Source organism: Budorcas taxicolor, chromosome 2, assembly GCF_023091745.1.
Source record: "Budorcas taxicolor isolate Tak-1 chromosome 2, Takin1.1, whole genome shotgun sequence".
Classification (NCBI taxonomy): Eukaryota; Metazoa; Chordata; class Mammalia; order Artiodactyla; family Bovidae; genus Budorcas; species Budorcas taxicolor.
Window position 1 is genome coordinate 91,596,299 of NC_068911.1, and position 17,669 is coordinate 91,613,967.

A 17,669-nucleotide genomic window follows, 5' to 3' on the forward strand; every position below is an offset into this window, starting at 1 on the left:
TATAGTCACCTCAGGCAAAAAAGGTAATAAAGAGCCAATGAGCTCTAGAAACTCAGAGAACAGAAACATCCCTTGCAGCTGGGGTGACATGGGATGGCTTCCTTGAAAGACGCCAGATCTTGAGGGATGAGTAAGATTAAGGAGACGTGAGACTGTGGGCAGAGGAAACAGGAGAAAGAGAATGGGGGAGGGACTGAGAGAGCACGCTGTGGTTTGGAGAGCGTGACAAGTTTAGTCGGCTGGAGGATCAGGGATGAACTCGAGTAGACATTACCACTCCATCTTGTTTCTCCCAGAAAGCAAAAGAGACATTTTAATTCTTGCATCCTGTATAATCTTCCTCAAATCCTGTATAATTTCCCCACTTCTGAAGGTGGCCTTCTTGGAGCACGTGTGAAAGCAGAAACCAGACCCAGGCCATTGGCCATGGAACAAGACTCCCTTTGTTCCAGCCCCAGTGGCCTCCTCAGCCTCCCAAGCAGGACAGAGCTTCTTGAAACACTTAAGAAGGGAGAGTGGGGGCCCGTCAGCACACAAGCACCAGTGCACGCAGACAGGCTCATGAAAATCCACTCGGCAGCTCCTCGCAGCAGGACAGCCTGCGCCCTCTCAGGGCCTCCAGGTGTCCCTTTGGGCAGAAGGAAAAACACAGCGTGTCTGCATCCATCTGAATCAGTGTGCAGAAGCAGGCCAAAAAGCAAGGCACGGGGCGAGAGAAGCCCTTCCCAGCCTCCTGCTCTGAACAAAGGTCCAGCCCTCTCTTCATGCAGCCAGCACCCCAGGACCCCTCTTCCGATCAGCCCCTGAACACTGCCCACCAGAGCCCAGCCAGGTCCCAGCACACCGAGGGTCCCCTCAGCTTAGCACCAACACTGCCAAGTGTTTCCCATTTGTGCTGAAAATCCGCCTGAAATGCACCATCTTCAGAAGCTAATCTTTCCAATTTTATGTGGGCTTATCTGTTTGCTCCCCTCAATAGAAGGTAATGGAATCACCACTGGATGCCAGACCCCAAACTGGGGTGGTGGGGGGGGATTAAAATGAAAAACAGCTTTTAAATGTGACAGCTCTGTCCATTCACGGAATTAACAGTCCCTTCCCAGAGCTTTTAAAAGATCACAATGTGTAATGCGGAATATACAAAATCCTCCTTGTAGAAGGTGAGAGCCCTGCAGGGTTTTGTTGGGGTTTTTTGTTTTTTTTTTTTAAATTTCAGGGCCCTGGGTTTCCTGGTCTCCTGCAATGTCTAGACTTCAGCGTGGGGCTTCCCCTTTCCTCTGTTTAAAATATTTCCTACCTTTTCTCCAACTACCATCCCCCTTCAGAATGAGCCAGATGCAGACTATGGAGGGGGTGGGAAGGCACTAGGGTAGGACCCCCATCCACCCCACTCCTTCCTCCTGCAGACATAAGCATGTGGTCCTCCAGAGTCACAGTAAAGGAAAGCAGCTCATTCCCAGCAACCTTTTGAAACGGACAAGGAAGGAACAGCAACAGAATTCAGGCAACTGTGAGAGCCGCCTGCACAGCATCCTGTTCCTTTTAGGTCCCGTGAGTCCCTCCAGACCTACGGTACCACTCCCAGGGTGCGGGGTTTACGCAGTGAGTCACAGACAGCTGGAGAGGCTCTCGTTTAATGCAACACCTCCAATTTTAGTGTGAAAGGGCTGGCACACCTCGTTGCTATCTCCTCACATCCACCTCTATCCTTGGCCACCCACACGCAACACAAACAAAGATTCTACTCTGGGGACAGGTCTCTGGTGGTTTACAATTTAAATTTTTGCCATTTAGCAAATACATTGTATTTATTTCTCAAAGATGAATTAATCCCAAAGCTTAAAAGGTCACCAGTGTAAGCATTTTGTAAGATTTGGGGGGAAGGTTTAAATATTGCATTTTTTTTGCATTGTATACGGTTGGGCAAGTTTCCAAAAAACTAAGGAATGATTCCCTCATAAGAAGCCATCTCCTATTCTCTCTCTCTCAGGTGTTATGAAGGAGTTTCTACCCATGGCTACTGAAGTGGGTGAAACTCAGGCAATGGATCACTGCAGTTTTTCTAGTGACTAGCAGGTTAAGTGTCTGGGGCCCGGTAGAGAGGCAGGAGAGGGGCCAAAGCAGAAGCGTGGGGTACACCCATGCCTGTACCCCATTTCCAAGGATGTGAGATGCACTGCCACAGGATGTAAGATGCAGGGAAGAGAGACCAAAAGGCTCGGGTAACCAAGAACATTCCTGGTCCACTTGGAAAAGGTGGCAAATAAACCTGGGGCTTCCTTGAATCCGTGCAGTCTCTGAACCCCTCTGTCTCAGCGAAACAGAGGGAAGTGAGTCAACACAACAGGAATGAGGTCCCCCAGAGTCATGCCCCACACTTGGAAGTTGGTGTAAGCAGAACACCAGAGCCCTGAGGATATTAGCCTTGTGCCTTTGAAATCTCTTCTTCAGTAGGAATGATTCATAAGCTAAACCAAGTCTGCAGTAGCCAACTCAGTGACAGTCCCAAGAGGGGACCGTAAATGAAAAACCTAAGCTTGAAGGATTAAGGATTCATCTTACCCTGCTGCTTGTAAGATGAATTCCCCAAACCTCCTCTGTGTAGTTGCTTATAATAACCACTCTTCACCTCTCCTCACCTGTCAGGTGGGCCCAGTCTTTAGAACAATTATCCAACCCCAAAGGTTGTTTAGGAGTCAAATCCATGGCAAAAAGCAGGAAAAGAAGAGGTAAAAGGGGCCAATTTTTTCTGCAGGCATGCCCTGTCTGGAAAACTGCCTGGAGCCACAGAAATCCAGGGCCAACAATCAGAGCTGGGGGCACAGCCTCAAGGGCACAGGGGGACCAGGGGTGTATGTTTCTGGGGAAGATGCTAAACATTCACTCACAATGTGCATGCAGGGGACCAGGGGACCACAAGGGCTGGCCCGACACTCATGGGTCAGCCAGAACCACCACAAGGGTACCATTTTCACAAATATTCTATCGAAGCCCTCCTATGGGACAGCCGTGGTCTCACACACTAGCAATGTGAGTAAAGAGGTGAACGAGACAACGAACAGCTTTGCTCCAGGGAAACTTACATTCGTATCATGGTGAAATTGCACCCAGAGTTGCTAGATCATCAGAATTTTCAACCAAAATGTATAAGAATCTAAGAATTTTCAACTTAGGATTGTTTGAAATTTTCCCATTTTAAACACTGCCTGCAATTTGCAAAAAAGCAAACAAATAAAAACCAAAAAACCACAGAACACTGCAGGTCATACAGAAATGTGTCTGTGGGCTGAATTTGGTCCAAAAGGCAGCTTCTTTCAACCTCTGACCTACAAATTTTTATTTATTCAGAAGAGACTCGCCTCCCCAGAGACTCTTTAGAGAGTAAATGATTTTCACAACAGACTTTCTCAGCAAGATTGGGGTGACACCCCATAGGGATACTCACGCCACTGGTTAGCTTGTTGTAAACAGAATTTATTATTAATATTTTCACAGAGCTTTCAAAAGAGGATTTTTTCATACTGAACTCCTGAGACTTTATTACTCACCACTATTTTAAAAACACCTCAAAGATACAAAAAAATTGTGCCACAAACATAACATCCCCTTAACCATCTCTATTGCTCAGTCAAAAAGCCACATGCCCCTAACATTTTGCAGGAAGCATCACTTCCATTCAGTCATTTCAGAGACTCACATAACAGCACACTGAAGCCTTACCTCCATGGTGTGTGTTTTTCCTGACGAGGTCTGTCCATACGCAAAAATCGTCCCATTGTAACCCTCAAGGACATCTGCAAGCAAGAAAAAAATTAAAAGTAACTCATTACTTTGATTGCATGCCAGTGCCGGTTGCCTGTTTTAAAATTACATTTTCCAAATGGCCCATCTCATTTTTCACACAAATGATGTATTCAATTCCATCTGCATTTTAAGTAGAATTGTGAGATAAAAGCAGGAATGAGGGCCTCCACGGCTCCACAAAATAAAAATAAATGGACTCACACGCCTATGGAATATATTAATAAAGGGAGAGGCGAACACCCTTTCTCCTGGTTATACCAAAATGAAAATAGATATCGAGCTCTATATTTTATTTTTAGTAGAAAGGTATTTGAATTTTCTTCTCCATGTTGATCTCTTGAGATCTGTCGAGGGGGGAAATATTATCATGCCCTGAGTCTCTGCAGTGAGATGCACACAGAATTTCTCTCCTGAAGATCTGATTTGGATTGGGTTAAACCTGGCCCCAGCGGGTTCCTTGGGGAGGTTTCTTGAGAAGCTGCCCGGAGCCCATTCGAAACAGAGCTTGTCTAGAGCTGGGCGGGGCCCCACTCCATATACTGAGACACACAGTGACAATCCAGTGAGCCTGGAAACCAGCTGGGTCCTGACTCAGATTTAATGCCTCTTTTTTCCAGTGATTGTGCTAGAAAGACAGCCCCCGGCCCAAGAGTATTGGGAATTTCTTTTAACTACACAAGGCGCAGGGGCTTCCCTGGTGCCTCCTCTGTCAAGAATCCATCTGCCAATGCAGAAGACGTGGGTTTGATCCCTGGGTCGGGAAGATCCCCTGGAGGAGGAAATGACAACCACTCCAGTATGCTTGCCTGGAGAATCCCATGGACAGAGGAGCCTGGCGGGCTACAGGCCATGGGGTCACAAGAGTCAGACATGACTTAGTGACTCAAACAACAGCAGCAACAGGAGGAGCAGACTGTGCTGACCCCATGCACTGTAGGCTGCTTCCGTCTCACACAGAGATGACTGTGGGGGGTGGGGGGTGGCGGGAGGGTCGCGTGTAGACAGGCAGACAGACATAGCTATGAGCTGGCGACTATCTGTGGGAATTCTTTCAAAGCAGCAGAGGTGATTAAAATATATTTAGTGCTCACTTCCCTCGATCTGCTTCACCCACATAAACAGCACTGACAGCGGGATGATGCATGATTAATATCCCTGACCCCCTACCTTTACATAAGGGAGGAAGTTCTCATTCCTAAAAGCACAGAGGGGCGGGGAGAGGAGCCCTATAAGAGGGTGTCCTCTCCAAGGCCATGTACAAAGAAAAAAAAATCAAGGCAGGTATTCAGCTCCATCTATTTCAAGCCCTGATTAGGTTGGTTGGTTTGCTCTTTCAGTCTCTCTCAGTTTCATGATGGTGGTTAGTTTTTGTTGTTTTGTTGAGTCTCCTAAAAAAATTTTCTTAATACATGTTTTACTGCTCTGAGACTTTGGAGTGTAAATTGGGATCAGAAAAGAGAGTAGGATTTTCCCTCGAGAAGCTAAAAAAAAGAAAAATTAAATAGCAGGATTTTTCTTTTTTAATCATAGCAGCTCTCAAGAGTTTGTGTCAAGCTATATTGAGAGAGGAAAAATGTTCACACGTATCTGACTTCTGGTAATGGTTTCCCTGGTAACAGGGGAAGCAAAAGCTTGAAGATTACAATGTAAGGGCTGGAGGTTCAAGCTTCAGTCTTCTTGAAAATGCCAACCTGCACAGAGAAAAGGTTTCTCCGGTCAAAAACAGTAGTCAGAGTGGGGGCTTCTACACAACCACAAATGTGACATATTTTCAGGGACTTGGAGAAAGAGGTCTCCATCCTTGGATGCTGTTTGAAAATTTTGTATGTTCATGGCACAAACACCTCCAGACAATTTCAATGCCAGCCACAATCACAGCACCTAAGCTCCTAACTGATTAGAAATTAAACCTCTCCCCAGTCCTGAAAGGGCTTCCTTATTTTAAGTCCCTATGGAGGAAGCACCCTGGGACCCATTAGCTCAGGCATTAGGACAGGAGGAAGGGACCCAAGGCCAAGGTCCAGTCCCTCTGCTCCTCCTCAGAGCCGCTGGCCACCCCACACGCCCACCTGCACCCAGAGGTGGCCCTGAGCAGCTGCCCACAGGCAGCTGCCCCCCTGAAGAAACCTTAGCTCAGAGTCCAGCTCTGCTGACAGCAGAAAAGCCAGTGCTTGCTTCTTCCAGGAAGTGACAGGACGAGGGCTTCGGAATTCTGCCCCACAGACATTCCCAGTTCCCCCATCTAATCCACCCCCACTAAACCCTAGTGAGTCACACTGTTCACCAGACTCCCTCAGGCTAAGGACTGGGACACACACATGCAAACACACAATGCTCATGGACAACATCGCTTGTTTAGGGTAAGGGCACGTGAGACTCTTGGAGAATCCGATTCTTTGTTGCTGCTATGGCAACACTGTGGGCAATTGCTTTTTATTATTTTTTTTTTTTTTAAAGAAAAGGAGAACACATAAAACCCCATTAGGACAAACTCCACTTAGCCTTTAAAGTGTTCAGAATCATGTAACAATTAATTCATTGTTGGAGAACCTATCTCGGTGTTCAAGGTTGAAGAGGGCTGATGTCACCCTCTATCAACTGGGTTCTAAATCAGAAGGTGATTTAAAAAGAAAACAAGCTCTTCTAACCTGGTGTCCTCTATTTCCTTCCAAACTCTGGGTTTGGGGGTGGGGGGCATTGCTTGTTGTTGCATCTACATTTGCTTATGAGGGGAGAAGACAGACGGAGAGAGGGGCACAGCACCAAAATGCACATGAGGCTGGACCACAAATGCGAGGAGACGGAGGACAGCCGCCAAGGTCGGAAAGATGAGGGGAACAGGCCTGTGCTTGCCGCCACTGAGCCACATCACCACCCGCCCGCCTCTGCAGAAAGAGCCCACAGAGAGGCACTTTCATCATGCTGAAGGCCAGGTCCTGGGCCCGAGGAAAGCATTTGTTTCAGGGTCTCTGTCATAACAGGATGACTGTTTCTGTCCACCAGCCACAAAGCCAGAGACCAGCCCAGCTGGACAGAACCTTTCTTTGTGACAGGGACTGGCGTGATGTGACCTCAGCTCACACCACAGGGCCAGCCGGGCCCCACACAGCACAGGTCCATCCAGCAGCCAAGCAAACCCAGAAGAGAGCCCATAGCGCACGGGAAGAGTCCTGTCATCTCCCGGGAGGAAGCCGGAGGGGAGTGGGGTCCTTGAAAATACTCTGTGCCTCCTGGTGCGGCCTCAGAGTCAAGCTGCCCTCCCTAGGCTTTACCAGTTTTGAGTCTAGGTCTTGCTGAAGCAGAAGAGTTAGTTCCATTGACTGGCAGGTAAGAATTCGGGGAGGACAGAATCAGAGCTACACTTTGGGTGCCTGAGGAGGATGCCGTGGCCTCCTGTCATCTCTCCAGGTGGAGCAGTGGCCCAATAGTGGCTCCAGTTGTTGCTGTTGTTTAGTTGCCCAGTTGTATCCAATTCTTTTGCAACCCCATGGACTGCAGCCCTCCAGGCTCCTCTATCCATGGAATTCTCCAGGCCCTCCCTCCAGGGGATCTTCCCGACCCAGGGATCGCACCCATGTCTCTTAAGTCTCCTGCACTGGCAAGCAGGTTCTTTACTGTCTGAGCTACCAGGGAAACACAAGTAGCACCAGAGCCTCTGGCAGTAGTGGCTAACAAGCCACCCCTGGCTTGGACTCCTAAGGCTCTCGCCAGCCGACCACACTACTCAAGCAGGCTGTGCCCAAAGATTGCAGAGGCCATCCTGCCAAACGCCAGTGGCCAGCCTGCATGCTGGGCCCGCCAACCTGGGGGCACCCACGCCACTATGCCCAGGCAAGGGCACGCTGCGTCTTCAGAATGGAAGCGTGCCTCCTCACTGGCAGCAGCCAGGGTCACCCAGCAGCCCCGGGAACCCAGTCTCTGTTTTTTCCCTTTTTCCCTTCTCTACTCCCATTCCTACCCCTGCCTTTCTGCAACGTAGTCCATATGGCCTGGCGGAAAAGGAATAACTCATAAAATAATTACCAAATGCTCATTACGGGCCCACAAGAAACGTGGGGGCAGGATAGTACAGAAAAATTCAAGTCAGACAAACTCAGGTTCAAGGCACGGCCTCACTAGTCCCTAAACTACCTGGTCAAGCTACTTCATCTCAATTTCCTCTTTAGTACAATGGGAATAATAATACTCACACACCTCATAAAGTCATAAAGATTTAAAATGCAGTAACATATGTAAATGTATAGGGGGTACCTGACAGATAACAGCGGCAAAATAAATGAACTTAAAAGTCATATATAATAGAAAAATAAAATTGATCTGATAATATCCCTGAGCTTAAAATTCTCCAGTGGGGACTTCCCCGGCGGTCCAATGGTCAAGACTCCGCACTGCCACTGCAGGAGCTACGGGTTCAATCCCTGGTCAAGGAACTCTGATCCCGCATGCTGTGTAACAAGGCCAAAAAAAAAAAAAAATTCCACAACTCTTCAGTGGGTCCACATCGCCTACAGGATAAAGTCCATCAATTTCTATCCAACTCTGGTCCTGCCTGACTTTTTAATATTTATTTCTATTTATTAATTGTTTATTTGGGTCTTCATTGGAGCACTTAGGATTTTTATCTGCAGCATGTGAACTCTTAGTTGTGGCATGTGGGACCTGGTTCCCTGACCAGGGATCAAACCCAGACCCCCTACATTGGGAGAGTGGAGTCTTAGCCACTAAATCACCATGGAGGTCCCCAGCCTAACTTTTTAGAGCTTATCACTCTGCACCCTAAGCTTTAGGCTTTGGTTTTTTGCTGTTCCTTCTGCTTGTACAGCCCTGCATATTCTATGCTCCTCAGATCCCAACCTTTCCAAGAAGCCTTCCTTAATTCTCCAATCTTCCTCCCCACTCACCAAAATTAACAGTAACAAGTGACTTTCTTCTGTGCTCCCATAGCATTTTGCACACACCCATCTTAAAGCACAAAATCTCCACATGAATAATAACTATGCAAGCATCTGCTCCTCCTCTATAGTTAAAGGTTTCTGCAGAGTCTTAGGTGTCTTAGTGACTTCAGCCCCTAGCAGTACTTAACCATATGGCAAATACCTAGTATACTCACATCGAAATACGAATGAAAGAAACAATCAAATGAATGCAATGTAAAGAAATTAGAACTGGAAAACAAGAAACTATCTTCTTTAGCACTGGATGGTCTACATCCAGTTAATCTGGAAGGCAAATGCCAGGGGTGGCTTTTGTACAGGGGGAAACAGTTTCTCTGATTACTTCAGTAATAGTGCCCACTGACCACAGTTTTTAAATCCTAGGGCATCCATAGGAACCTTCCTATTTACCATGCTGGTACCCACAAACCCTATCACCTCTTCTAGAAGAAATGGAGAGAATTCTACACTCTTTCAGATGACATTTTGAAAAACACACACCAGGCAAAGATGAGAGCATAGGAGATGCCAGGATGCTACAATCAAATGTTCAAAATATTTTTTTAAACCCAGTGAAGTTGAAGGGAATGCAAGGACCAAGAGAGAATAAAGCTGTGCAGTTAAAAGGAGTCTCTCTGATCTCAAAAACATTTAAGGGTTTAGACAGACTTGAAAGGAAAGCTCACCAATCTACTATATTACCATGAATTGCAGAGACTTAAGGGACTTTTAGAAGTCATTTGATTCAAATCTTGGCCTCTAGAAAAAAAAGATTCCCATGGCACCACCTTCCATTCCTGATGTAAACAAGGCTTATCATGGCCAGAGAAACCTCAACTGTACCTGAGTAATCTGTGCCAAGCAGTTCTTTCTTATATACCTACATTTTATCTTGCTGACAAAGAAATACACAGCCACTTCCCCTCATGGCAGCTTCAGTGGATATTTAAAAAAAAAGTTAAATTTGGTCTCCATTATGCCCCTAATAATTTCCTTTAAAGGGAGAATAAGACACTTTCTATTGCTACAAAATGCATATGTTGATGCTATATTTATGGTGCCCAAGAAATGTCTGTTTACTATATCATGTCAGAGCCTGATTTTATTTTAGATGGTTTTCTTTGTGACTCACTGTCTATTGGAGACTCAAGTTATCCACAGGTAGAAAGTCTACAAGAACCGCCCAACCTGGGGACTGTCCATTTCTGACATTTCATATTATAAAAAAATCCAAACACTGAGAGCGGCCCAAACTTATCTAGTAAATAAAAACTCAAGGGTTACTAGTACTATTTGTTAATCACAGGACTTTTTAAGAATGGAGTGCATCCATCTCTAATTGCTATGTCAACTTAGAGAGGGTGGTGTGTGTTTAAATAGCCCTCGTGCTTGGCACAGCAAGCAGTAAGCACTGTTTGGTTCTGATAATGAAGGAGGAGAGAAAAAGAAGGAATTCTGGCTTGCATGTGATTACTTTAATAAAAATATAAAAGAGACTGATAATAGAGGGGAAGGAGGGCTGACTAGGAGCAAACAAGAACTATATACTCCAGAAAGAGCAAATATGTTTAGACAGAGAAGCAAAAGAGTAGAAGTAGAAAGAAGACAAAAATTACCACAGATACAAGCCCAAACTATTAATTCAAAAAAATCTCACATGCTGGCATATTTTTTTTCTCTTCAATTTTCTGTAATAATCTTACTGTAAAGACTTTCTAACTGAATTGATGTCTGCAACAAGAACACAAATAACCATACACCTCAGCAAGAAATGGTACATACTGACAGGCGTCTCCCACGCAGGTGTCCAAGGTCAGAATGAATCTAACAGAAGGAACCAGGGCTGATTTTCATGCCTTTCAAATAGTTAGGTTAGTCAACCCAGCTTCTAAAAACAAGCGGATCTAATAGGACCAGGAGTTCGGGGTTTTGTTTTTTCACTTTTCACTCTTTACATCTAGCGCTACCTATGAGAGCGGCCACATCAAGACATCTGAAAGCACGTTCACTGCAGCACTCAGGTCGGAAACCAAGGGCTCAGGGATGAGAAGCGGAGGAGCAGGAGGTGCCCCTTCAGCTCTGTCGGCCTGAAAGCACGTTCACTGCAGCACTCAGGTCGGAAACCAAGGGCTCAGAGATGAAAAGCAGAGGAGCAGGAGGTGCCCCTTCAGCTCTGTCGGCTCTGTCCAGATGGCGAGCTCCCCAAGGGCAAGCTCTGTCCTGCCCCTGATTTGAAAGGGCAAGGCAGAGAAACGTGTACATTGCTTGGCTCCCTGCTGTTATTTTGACACAAATCCTTCAGGGCCAAGGCCAGTCCCAGAAAAAAGAATTGATCTCTAAGACACAAATTCAGGCTTTAGGCTACCTATGTGGAAGAACAAATGTCAGGGTCTGGGTGGGACGATAGAAAGTGGGTTAGATGAAAGTATTATTAAGGAATGCTGAGTGGTAAGAACAACTCACTAACCAGCAAGGTAATGTGTGATCTTAGGATGCTGCAGAAAATTCCTTGATGCCCAAGAATTTTCCACATTTAAAGCTTCTTTCTGAAGACTATACTTTCAGAAATCATTTCTACTGTCACATACACACTACTATATAGAAAAAAACTAATCAAGACCTATTGTATAGCACAGGGAACTCTACTCCAAACTCTGCAATGGCCTAGATGGGAAAAGAAGCTTAAAAAGAATGGAAATATGCGTACATATAATAGATTCACTTTACTGTACACCGGAAACTAACACAGTATTGCAAATCAATTATACTCCAATAAAATTAAAAATAAAAATAAAAAATCTTCTTTCTGAAGAGACAGATGCACAAAATAAATCAACCAAAAAATATACAACTGGAGCATCAGAATAGATGTTTTTCTCCTGAGGAGGCACTATAGCTTCAGCAATATTTTAAAGCCATTACAAAAATAGTGTGACTATATATTACCCTGCTTTTAAGCTTCTAAGTGACAGAATAACTCTGCCCAAAAGGTGGCAAAAGAAATAAAGAAATCTCCTTGGAAAGGAGGTGTCGAGGAGTTAAATCCTGACATCATAGCAAATCAGGGCCAGAGCTTGCTATAATTCAGTGTTTCCAATTAGCAGGCCTCTGCTTACGGTCAAGGTACATTGATTTCTAGGCTGCAAATACCACTTAACATTTTCAATTATTTTGAAAGGCCCAGGAGAAAATAAAGAAATAGCACTTACCTTTGACAATTTGCTTTGCACAAGCATTGTAAACTTGCTCTTGAGTCGTGCTGGGAGGCAACACTCTGTCGAAGACATACGGCTTTCCTTGCTAAAAAAGAAAGACAAAAGAAAGAAAGAAAAAAACACATTAGACATTCATGAATAAAAAGCACTAATATTAGTTAGACCATAGGCACTAAATCACCAATGCTACTTGTCAAGGCAATTCCTTACCAAGATGAGGAAAATTTTATAGCATGAACGACACCTTCATTGTGTGTGTGTATACTGTATGTTGAGATCAGAGAGGAGAAAGAAAAATGTTTTTTGTGTTTTTTTTTAACTTGAAGCACTTTTTCTGATGAAAGACTGGTTGACACATTCATTCATTATTTAAATAAATATTTAGTTACGGAGAGCTTCTTCTGAGCCAGGCATAGACTAGATGCTAACCAAATCAGAAAACGGCCCTTCCTGGAGAACATCAATCAAGCATGACAGATAGCTAATAAGCAAGAAAACAAACACACAGGAAAATGCAAAATGCCTGGGTATAAATTAATGGGACAGACGGGACATGAAGGCCTCTGTGAAGCAGCACCGCTTAAGCGGATCTTGAAAGGCTCAGGAAGGCTGAGGCATGGGAGGAATGACAGAGGCAAAGGGTGGAGCAGACAGCAAGGGAGGGCCTGGGGTGCTCAAGGAACTAGCGCAGGGGTCTCCAACTTTTTTGGCACCAGGGACTGGTTTTGCGTAAGACAGTTTTTCCATGGACCATGGAGGGGGGTGGGGGATGGTTTGGGGATGATTCAAATGTATTACATTTATTGTGCATTCTATTTCTATTATTATTACATCAGCTTCACTTCAGATCATCAGGCATTAGATCCCAGAGGTTGGCGTCCCATGACCTAAAGGGTGGACAAGAGGAGATGGAAAGGCAACGGGGAGCCAGTGCATGCCGGATAGCTAGCCAGGGTTGTAACGCACTTGGATTTTATTCACTAGAAAGATGCCATGATCAGATTTAAGAAGCTGCTCTTAATAGCCAGATATTATTGTTCTCTGTCCCAGATTATTCTAGTGTTTTTTTCTCATGCACAGGTGGTACCTTAACTGTGTTGATGCTTTGGAGAAAAGGGGGGCATCTATAAAGTAAGGGCTTCAATAGTGGCTCAGATGGTAAAAAAGCTACCTTCCAACACAGGAGACTCAGGTTTGATCCCTGGATTGGGAAGATCCCCTCGGAGAAGGAAATGGCACCCGACTCCAGTATTCTTGCCTGGAGAACGCCATGGACAGAGGAGCCTGGAGGGCCACGGTCCATGGGGTCACAGAGAGCTGGACATGACGAGTGCTACTAACACATACACTATAAAGAGAGTCACGTGCGTTCCCCAGCTGTGGGCTCTGGGATTTGGCCCCACAGTGCTGGGCTGTATGCAACTGAGAAGGGTCAGTGGGAAGGGAAGAGGTTCTGTGGTGCTGCTACGTAAGCCCCAAGCCCCGATTCTCTGCCTCTCAGCATTCAGCAGGCAACTACTGGAAGTTTCTGTGCCAGGCACTGCACTCTGGGAAGGCGGGAGGAGGACAGACAGGGCCTTTTCCCCAGATAGCCCCCATCACAGCACTTTGCCCAACAACACCTCCCTTCCCACAGCCCGCTCCACCCAGGCAGCACTTCACCTTCATTTTCCCCAAGTACGTGCAGCAGCAAGGACAGGAGCGGCGAAGGGAGAGAAGGAGAGAGCCCCGAGCCTCCTGCACTCTCACCCCACATCTCCACACGTGGCTCTGGATGCCAGGAACCACCCAAAGCCAGTCTGACACCTCAAAAAGATAACTGCTCATGAGGGATCCAAGGACAAGGCTTGTTACATCCTATAACCTTCACACAAAAGGAGGCATGCAAGTGTCAGACTGGCTTAACGTTTCTCTCACTCCTTTATGACTGGGAAAGCCACACACCAGTGAGGCCCTATGTGTTATGGCCGTGCTTGCGCTTCAGCCAACAAGACAGTGCCAACCAGGTAGACAAGCTACTTCCAGCCTAGTCTTGGGAAAAAGAAAATGGAGAATTTTGAGGTACCATCAAAGTTTGCATTTCACAAAGAGCAAAGCCAGTCATTCTGTTAAAATTATGCAAAGGGATTATTTCCTGATGCTTTGTTCCCAGCGAGTCTCATTTGATCAGTGAACCGAGTATTTGGCTTAATAATCAAGAGAATATTCCTCACCACAATCTATTGCTAGTGATCAGCCTACCACATTCTTAATAGATTTACCTATTTGTAAAATTCAACTAAATGTCAGTAGGGTGAACGTTTGCATAAACATTTACAGAGTTTGCCTAAGTATGTGTCATCCACTAAACCTTCTGGAAAGAAAACGCAGCTCTGCTTAATTTAAAACAAATCCATTATTCCTCCAAACTTAATGAAAGTAGCCAAAATAAATTGTCTTCTTTACAGCATGATTCGGTTTTAGGTTTTACAGAAAATGCACTTGACACAGCAAGAAAAAGGACCTATCATAGTATATGGTGCAAAAATAGGACTCACCAAGTGTGCCCTTTAAAATGTTGGTTGGGTACATTGCGCATTCGCTTTAAGAGAGGTTCAGTTCAGTCGCTCAGCTGTGTCTGCCTCTTTGCGATCCCATGAACCACAGCACGCCAGGCCGCCCTGTCAATCACCAACTCCTGGAGTTCACTCAAACTCACACCCATCGAGTCAGTGATGCCATCCAGCCATCTCATCCTCTGTTGTCCCCTTCTCCTACTGCCCCCAATCCCTCCCAGCATGAGAGTCTTTTCCAATGACTCAACTCTTCGCATGAGGTGGCCAAAGAACTAGAGTTTCAGCTTTAGCATCAGTCCTTCCAAACAAATACCAGGGTTGATCTCCTTCAGAATGGACTGGTTGGATCTCCTTGCAGTCCAAGGGACTCTCAAGAGTCTTCTCCAACACCACAGTTCAAAAGCATCAATTTTTCGGCGCTCAGCTTTTTTCATAGTCCAACTCTCACATCCATACATGACCAATGGAAAAAACATAGCCTTGACTAGATGGACCTTTGTTGGCAAGGTAATGTCTCTGCTTTTGAATATGCTATCTAGGTTGGTCCTAACTTTCCTTCCAAGGAGTAAGCATCTTTTAATTTCATGGCTGCAATCACCATCTGCAGTGATTTTGGAGCCCAAAAATATAAAGTCTGACACTGTTTCCACTGTTTCCCCTTCTATTCCCCATGAAGTGATGGGACTAGATGCCATGATCTTCATTTTCTGAATGTTGAGCTGTAAGCCAACTTTTTCACTCTCCACTTTGACTTTCATTGAGAGGCTTTTTAGTTCCTCTTCACTTTCTGCCATAAGGGTGGTGTCATCTGCATATCTGAGGTTATTGATATTTCTCCCAGCAATCTTGATTTCAGCCTGTACTTCCTCCAGCCCAACATTTCTCATGATGTACTCTGCATATAAGTTGAATAAGCAGGGTGACAATATACAGCCTTGACATACTCCTTTTCCTATTTGGAACCAGTCTGTTGTTCCATGTCCAGTTCTAACTGTTGCTCCTGACCTGCATAGAGGTTTCTCAAGAGGCAGGTCAGGTGGTCTGGTATGCCCATCTCTTTCAGAATTTTCCACAGTTTATTGTGATCCACACAGTCAAAGGCTTTGACACAGTCAATAAAGCAGAAATAGATGTTTATCTGGAACTCTCTTGCTTTTTCCATGATCCAGCAGACGTTGGCAATTTGATCTCTGGTTCCTCTGCCTTTTCCAAAACCAGCTTGAACATCTGGAAGTTCGCAGTTCACGTAATGCTGAAGCCTGGCTTGGAGAATTTTGAGCATTACTTTAGTAGCATGAAAGATCACTGCAATTATGTGGCAGTTTGAGCATTCTTTGGCATTGCCTTTCTTTGGGTTTGGAATGAAAACTGACCTTTTCCAGTCCTGTGGCCACTGCTGAGTTTTCCAAATTTGCTGGCATACTGAGTGCAGCACTTTCACAGCATCATCTTTCAGGATTTGAAACAGCTCCACTGGAATTCCATCACCTCCACTAGCTTTGTTTAGAGTGATGCTTTCTAAGGCCCACTTGACTTCACATTCCAGGATGTCTGGCTCTAGGTGATTGATCACACCATCGTGATTATCTTGGCTGTGAAGATCTTTTTTGTACAGTTCTTCTGTGTATTCTTGCCACCTCTTCTTAATATCTTCTGCTTCTGTTAGGTCCATACCATTTCTGTCCTTTATCGAGCCCATCTTTTCATGAAATGTTCCCTTGGTATCTCTAATTTTCTTGAAGAGATCTCTAGTCTTTCCCATTCTGTTGTTTTCCTCTATTTCTTTGCATTGATCGCTGAAGAAGGCTTTCTTATCTCTCCTTGCTATTCTTTGGAACTCTGCATTCAAATGGGTATATCTTTCCTTTTCTCCTTTGCTTTTTGCTTCTCCTCTTTTCACAGCTATTTGTAAGGCCTTCTCAGACACCCATTTTGCTTATTTGCATTTCTTTTTCTTGGGGATGGTCTTGATCCCTGTCTCCTGTACAATGTCACAAACCTCCGTCCATAGTTCATCAGGCACTCTATCAGATCTAGCCCCTTAAATCTATTTCTCACTTCCACTGTATAATCATAAGGGTTTTGATTTAGGTCATACCTGAATGGTCTAGTGGTTTTCCCTACTTTCTTCAATTTCAGTCTGAATTTGGCAATAAGGAGTTCATGATCTGAGTCACAGTAAGCTCCCGATCTTGTTTTTGTTGACTGTACAAAGCTTCTCCATCTTTGGCTGCAAATAACATAATCAATCTGATTTTGGTGTTCACCATCTGGTGATGTCCATGTGTAGAGTTCTCTCTTGTGTTGTTGGAAGAGAGTGTTTACCATGACCAGTGCATTTTCTTGGCAAAACTCTATTAGCCTTTGCCCTCCTTCATTCCATATTCCAAAGCCAAATTTGCCTGTTACTTTCGGTGTTTCTTGACTTCCTACTTTTGCATTCCAGTCCCCTATAATGAAAAGGACATCTTTTTTGGGTGTTAGTTCTAAAAGGTCTTGTAGGTCTTCATAGAACAGTTCAACTTCAGCTTCTTCAGTGTTACTGGTTGGGGCATAGATTTGGATTATTGTTATATTGAATGGTTTGCCTTGGAAACGAACAGAGATCATTCTGTCGTTTTTGAGATTGCATCCAAGTACTGCATTTCGGACTCTTTTGTTGACCATGATGGCTACTCCATTTCTTCTGAGGGAGTCCTCCCCGTAGTAGTAGATATAATGGTCATCTGAGTTAAATTCACCCATTCCAGTCCATTTTAGTTCGCTGATTCCCAGAATGTCAATGTTCACTCTTGCCATCTCGTTTGACCACTTCCTATTTGCCTTGATTCATGGATCTGACATTCCAGGTTCCTATGCAATATTGCTCTTTACAGCATCGGACCTTGCTTCTATCACCAGTCACATCCACAGCTGGGTATTGTTTTTGCTTTGGCTCCATCCCTTCATTCTTTCTGGAGTTATTTCTCCACTGATCTCCAGTAGCATATTGGGCACCTAATGACCTGGGGAGGTCCTCTTTCAGTATCCTATCATTTAGCCTTTTCATACGGTTCATGGGGTTCTCAAGGCAAGAATACTGAAGTGGTTAGAAATCTCTAACTCCTCATTTCAATAATATCACATTTATCAAGTGACAAACATATAATACAATGATTTTC

General features: G+C 44.9%; 1 protein-coding gene across 1 annotated transcript in view; it reads right to left on the reverse strand.

Annotated features, from left to right (window-relative positions):
- KIF5C (kinesin family member 5C) overlaps positions 1-17,669 on the reverse strand; it is a 147,568-nt gene that overhangs the window by 76,385 nt on the left and 53,514 nt on the right. The window contains exons 2-3 of the mRNA XM_052662602.1: positions 11,948-12,038; positions 3,721-3,794 (exon numbers count right to left, since the gene is read on the reverse strand). Coding sequence (XP_052518562.1) covers positions 3,721-3,794; positions 11,948-12,038 — 165 coding nt within the window. The remainder of the gene's footprint in view (positions 1-3,720; positions 3,795-11,947; positions 12,039-17,669) is intronic.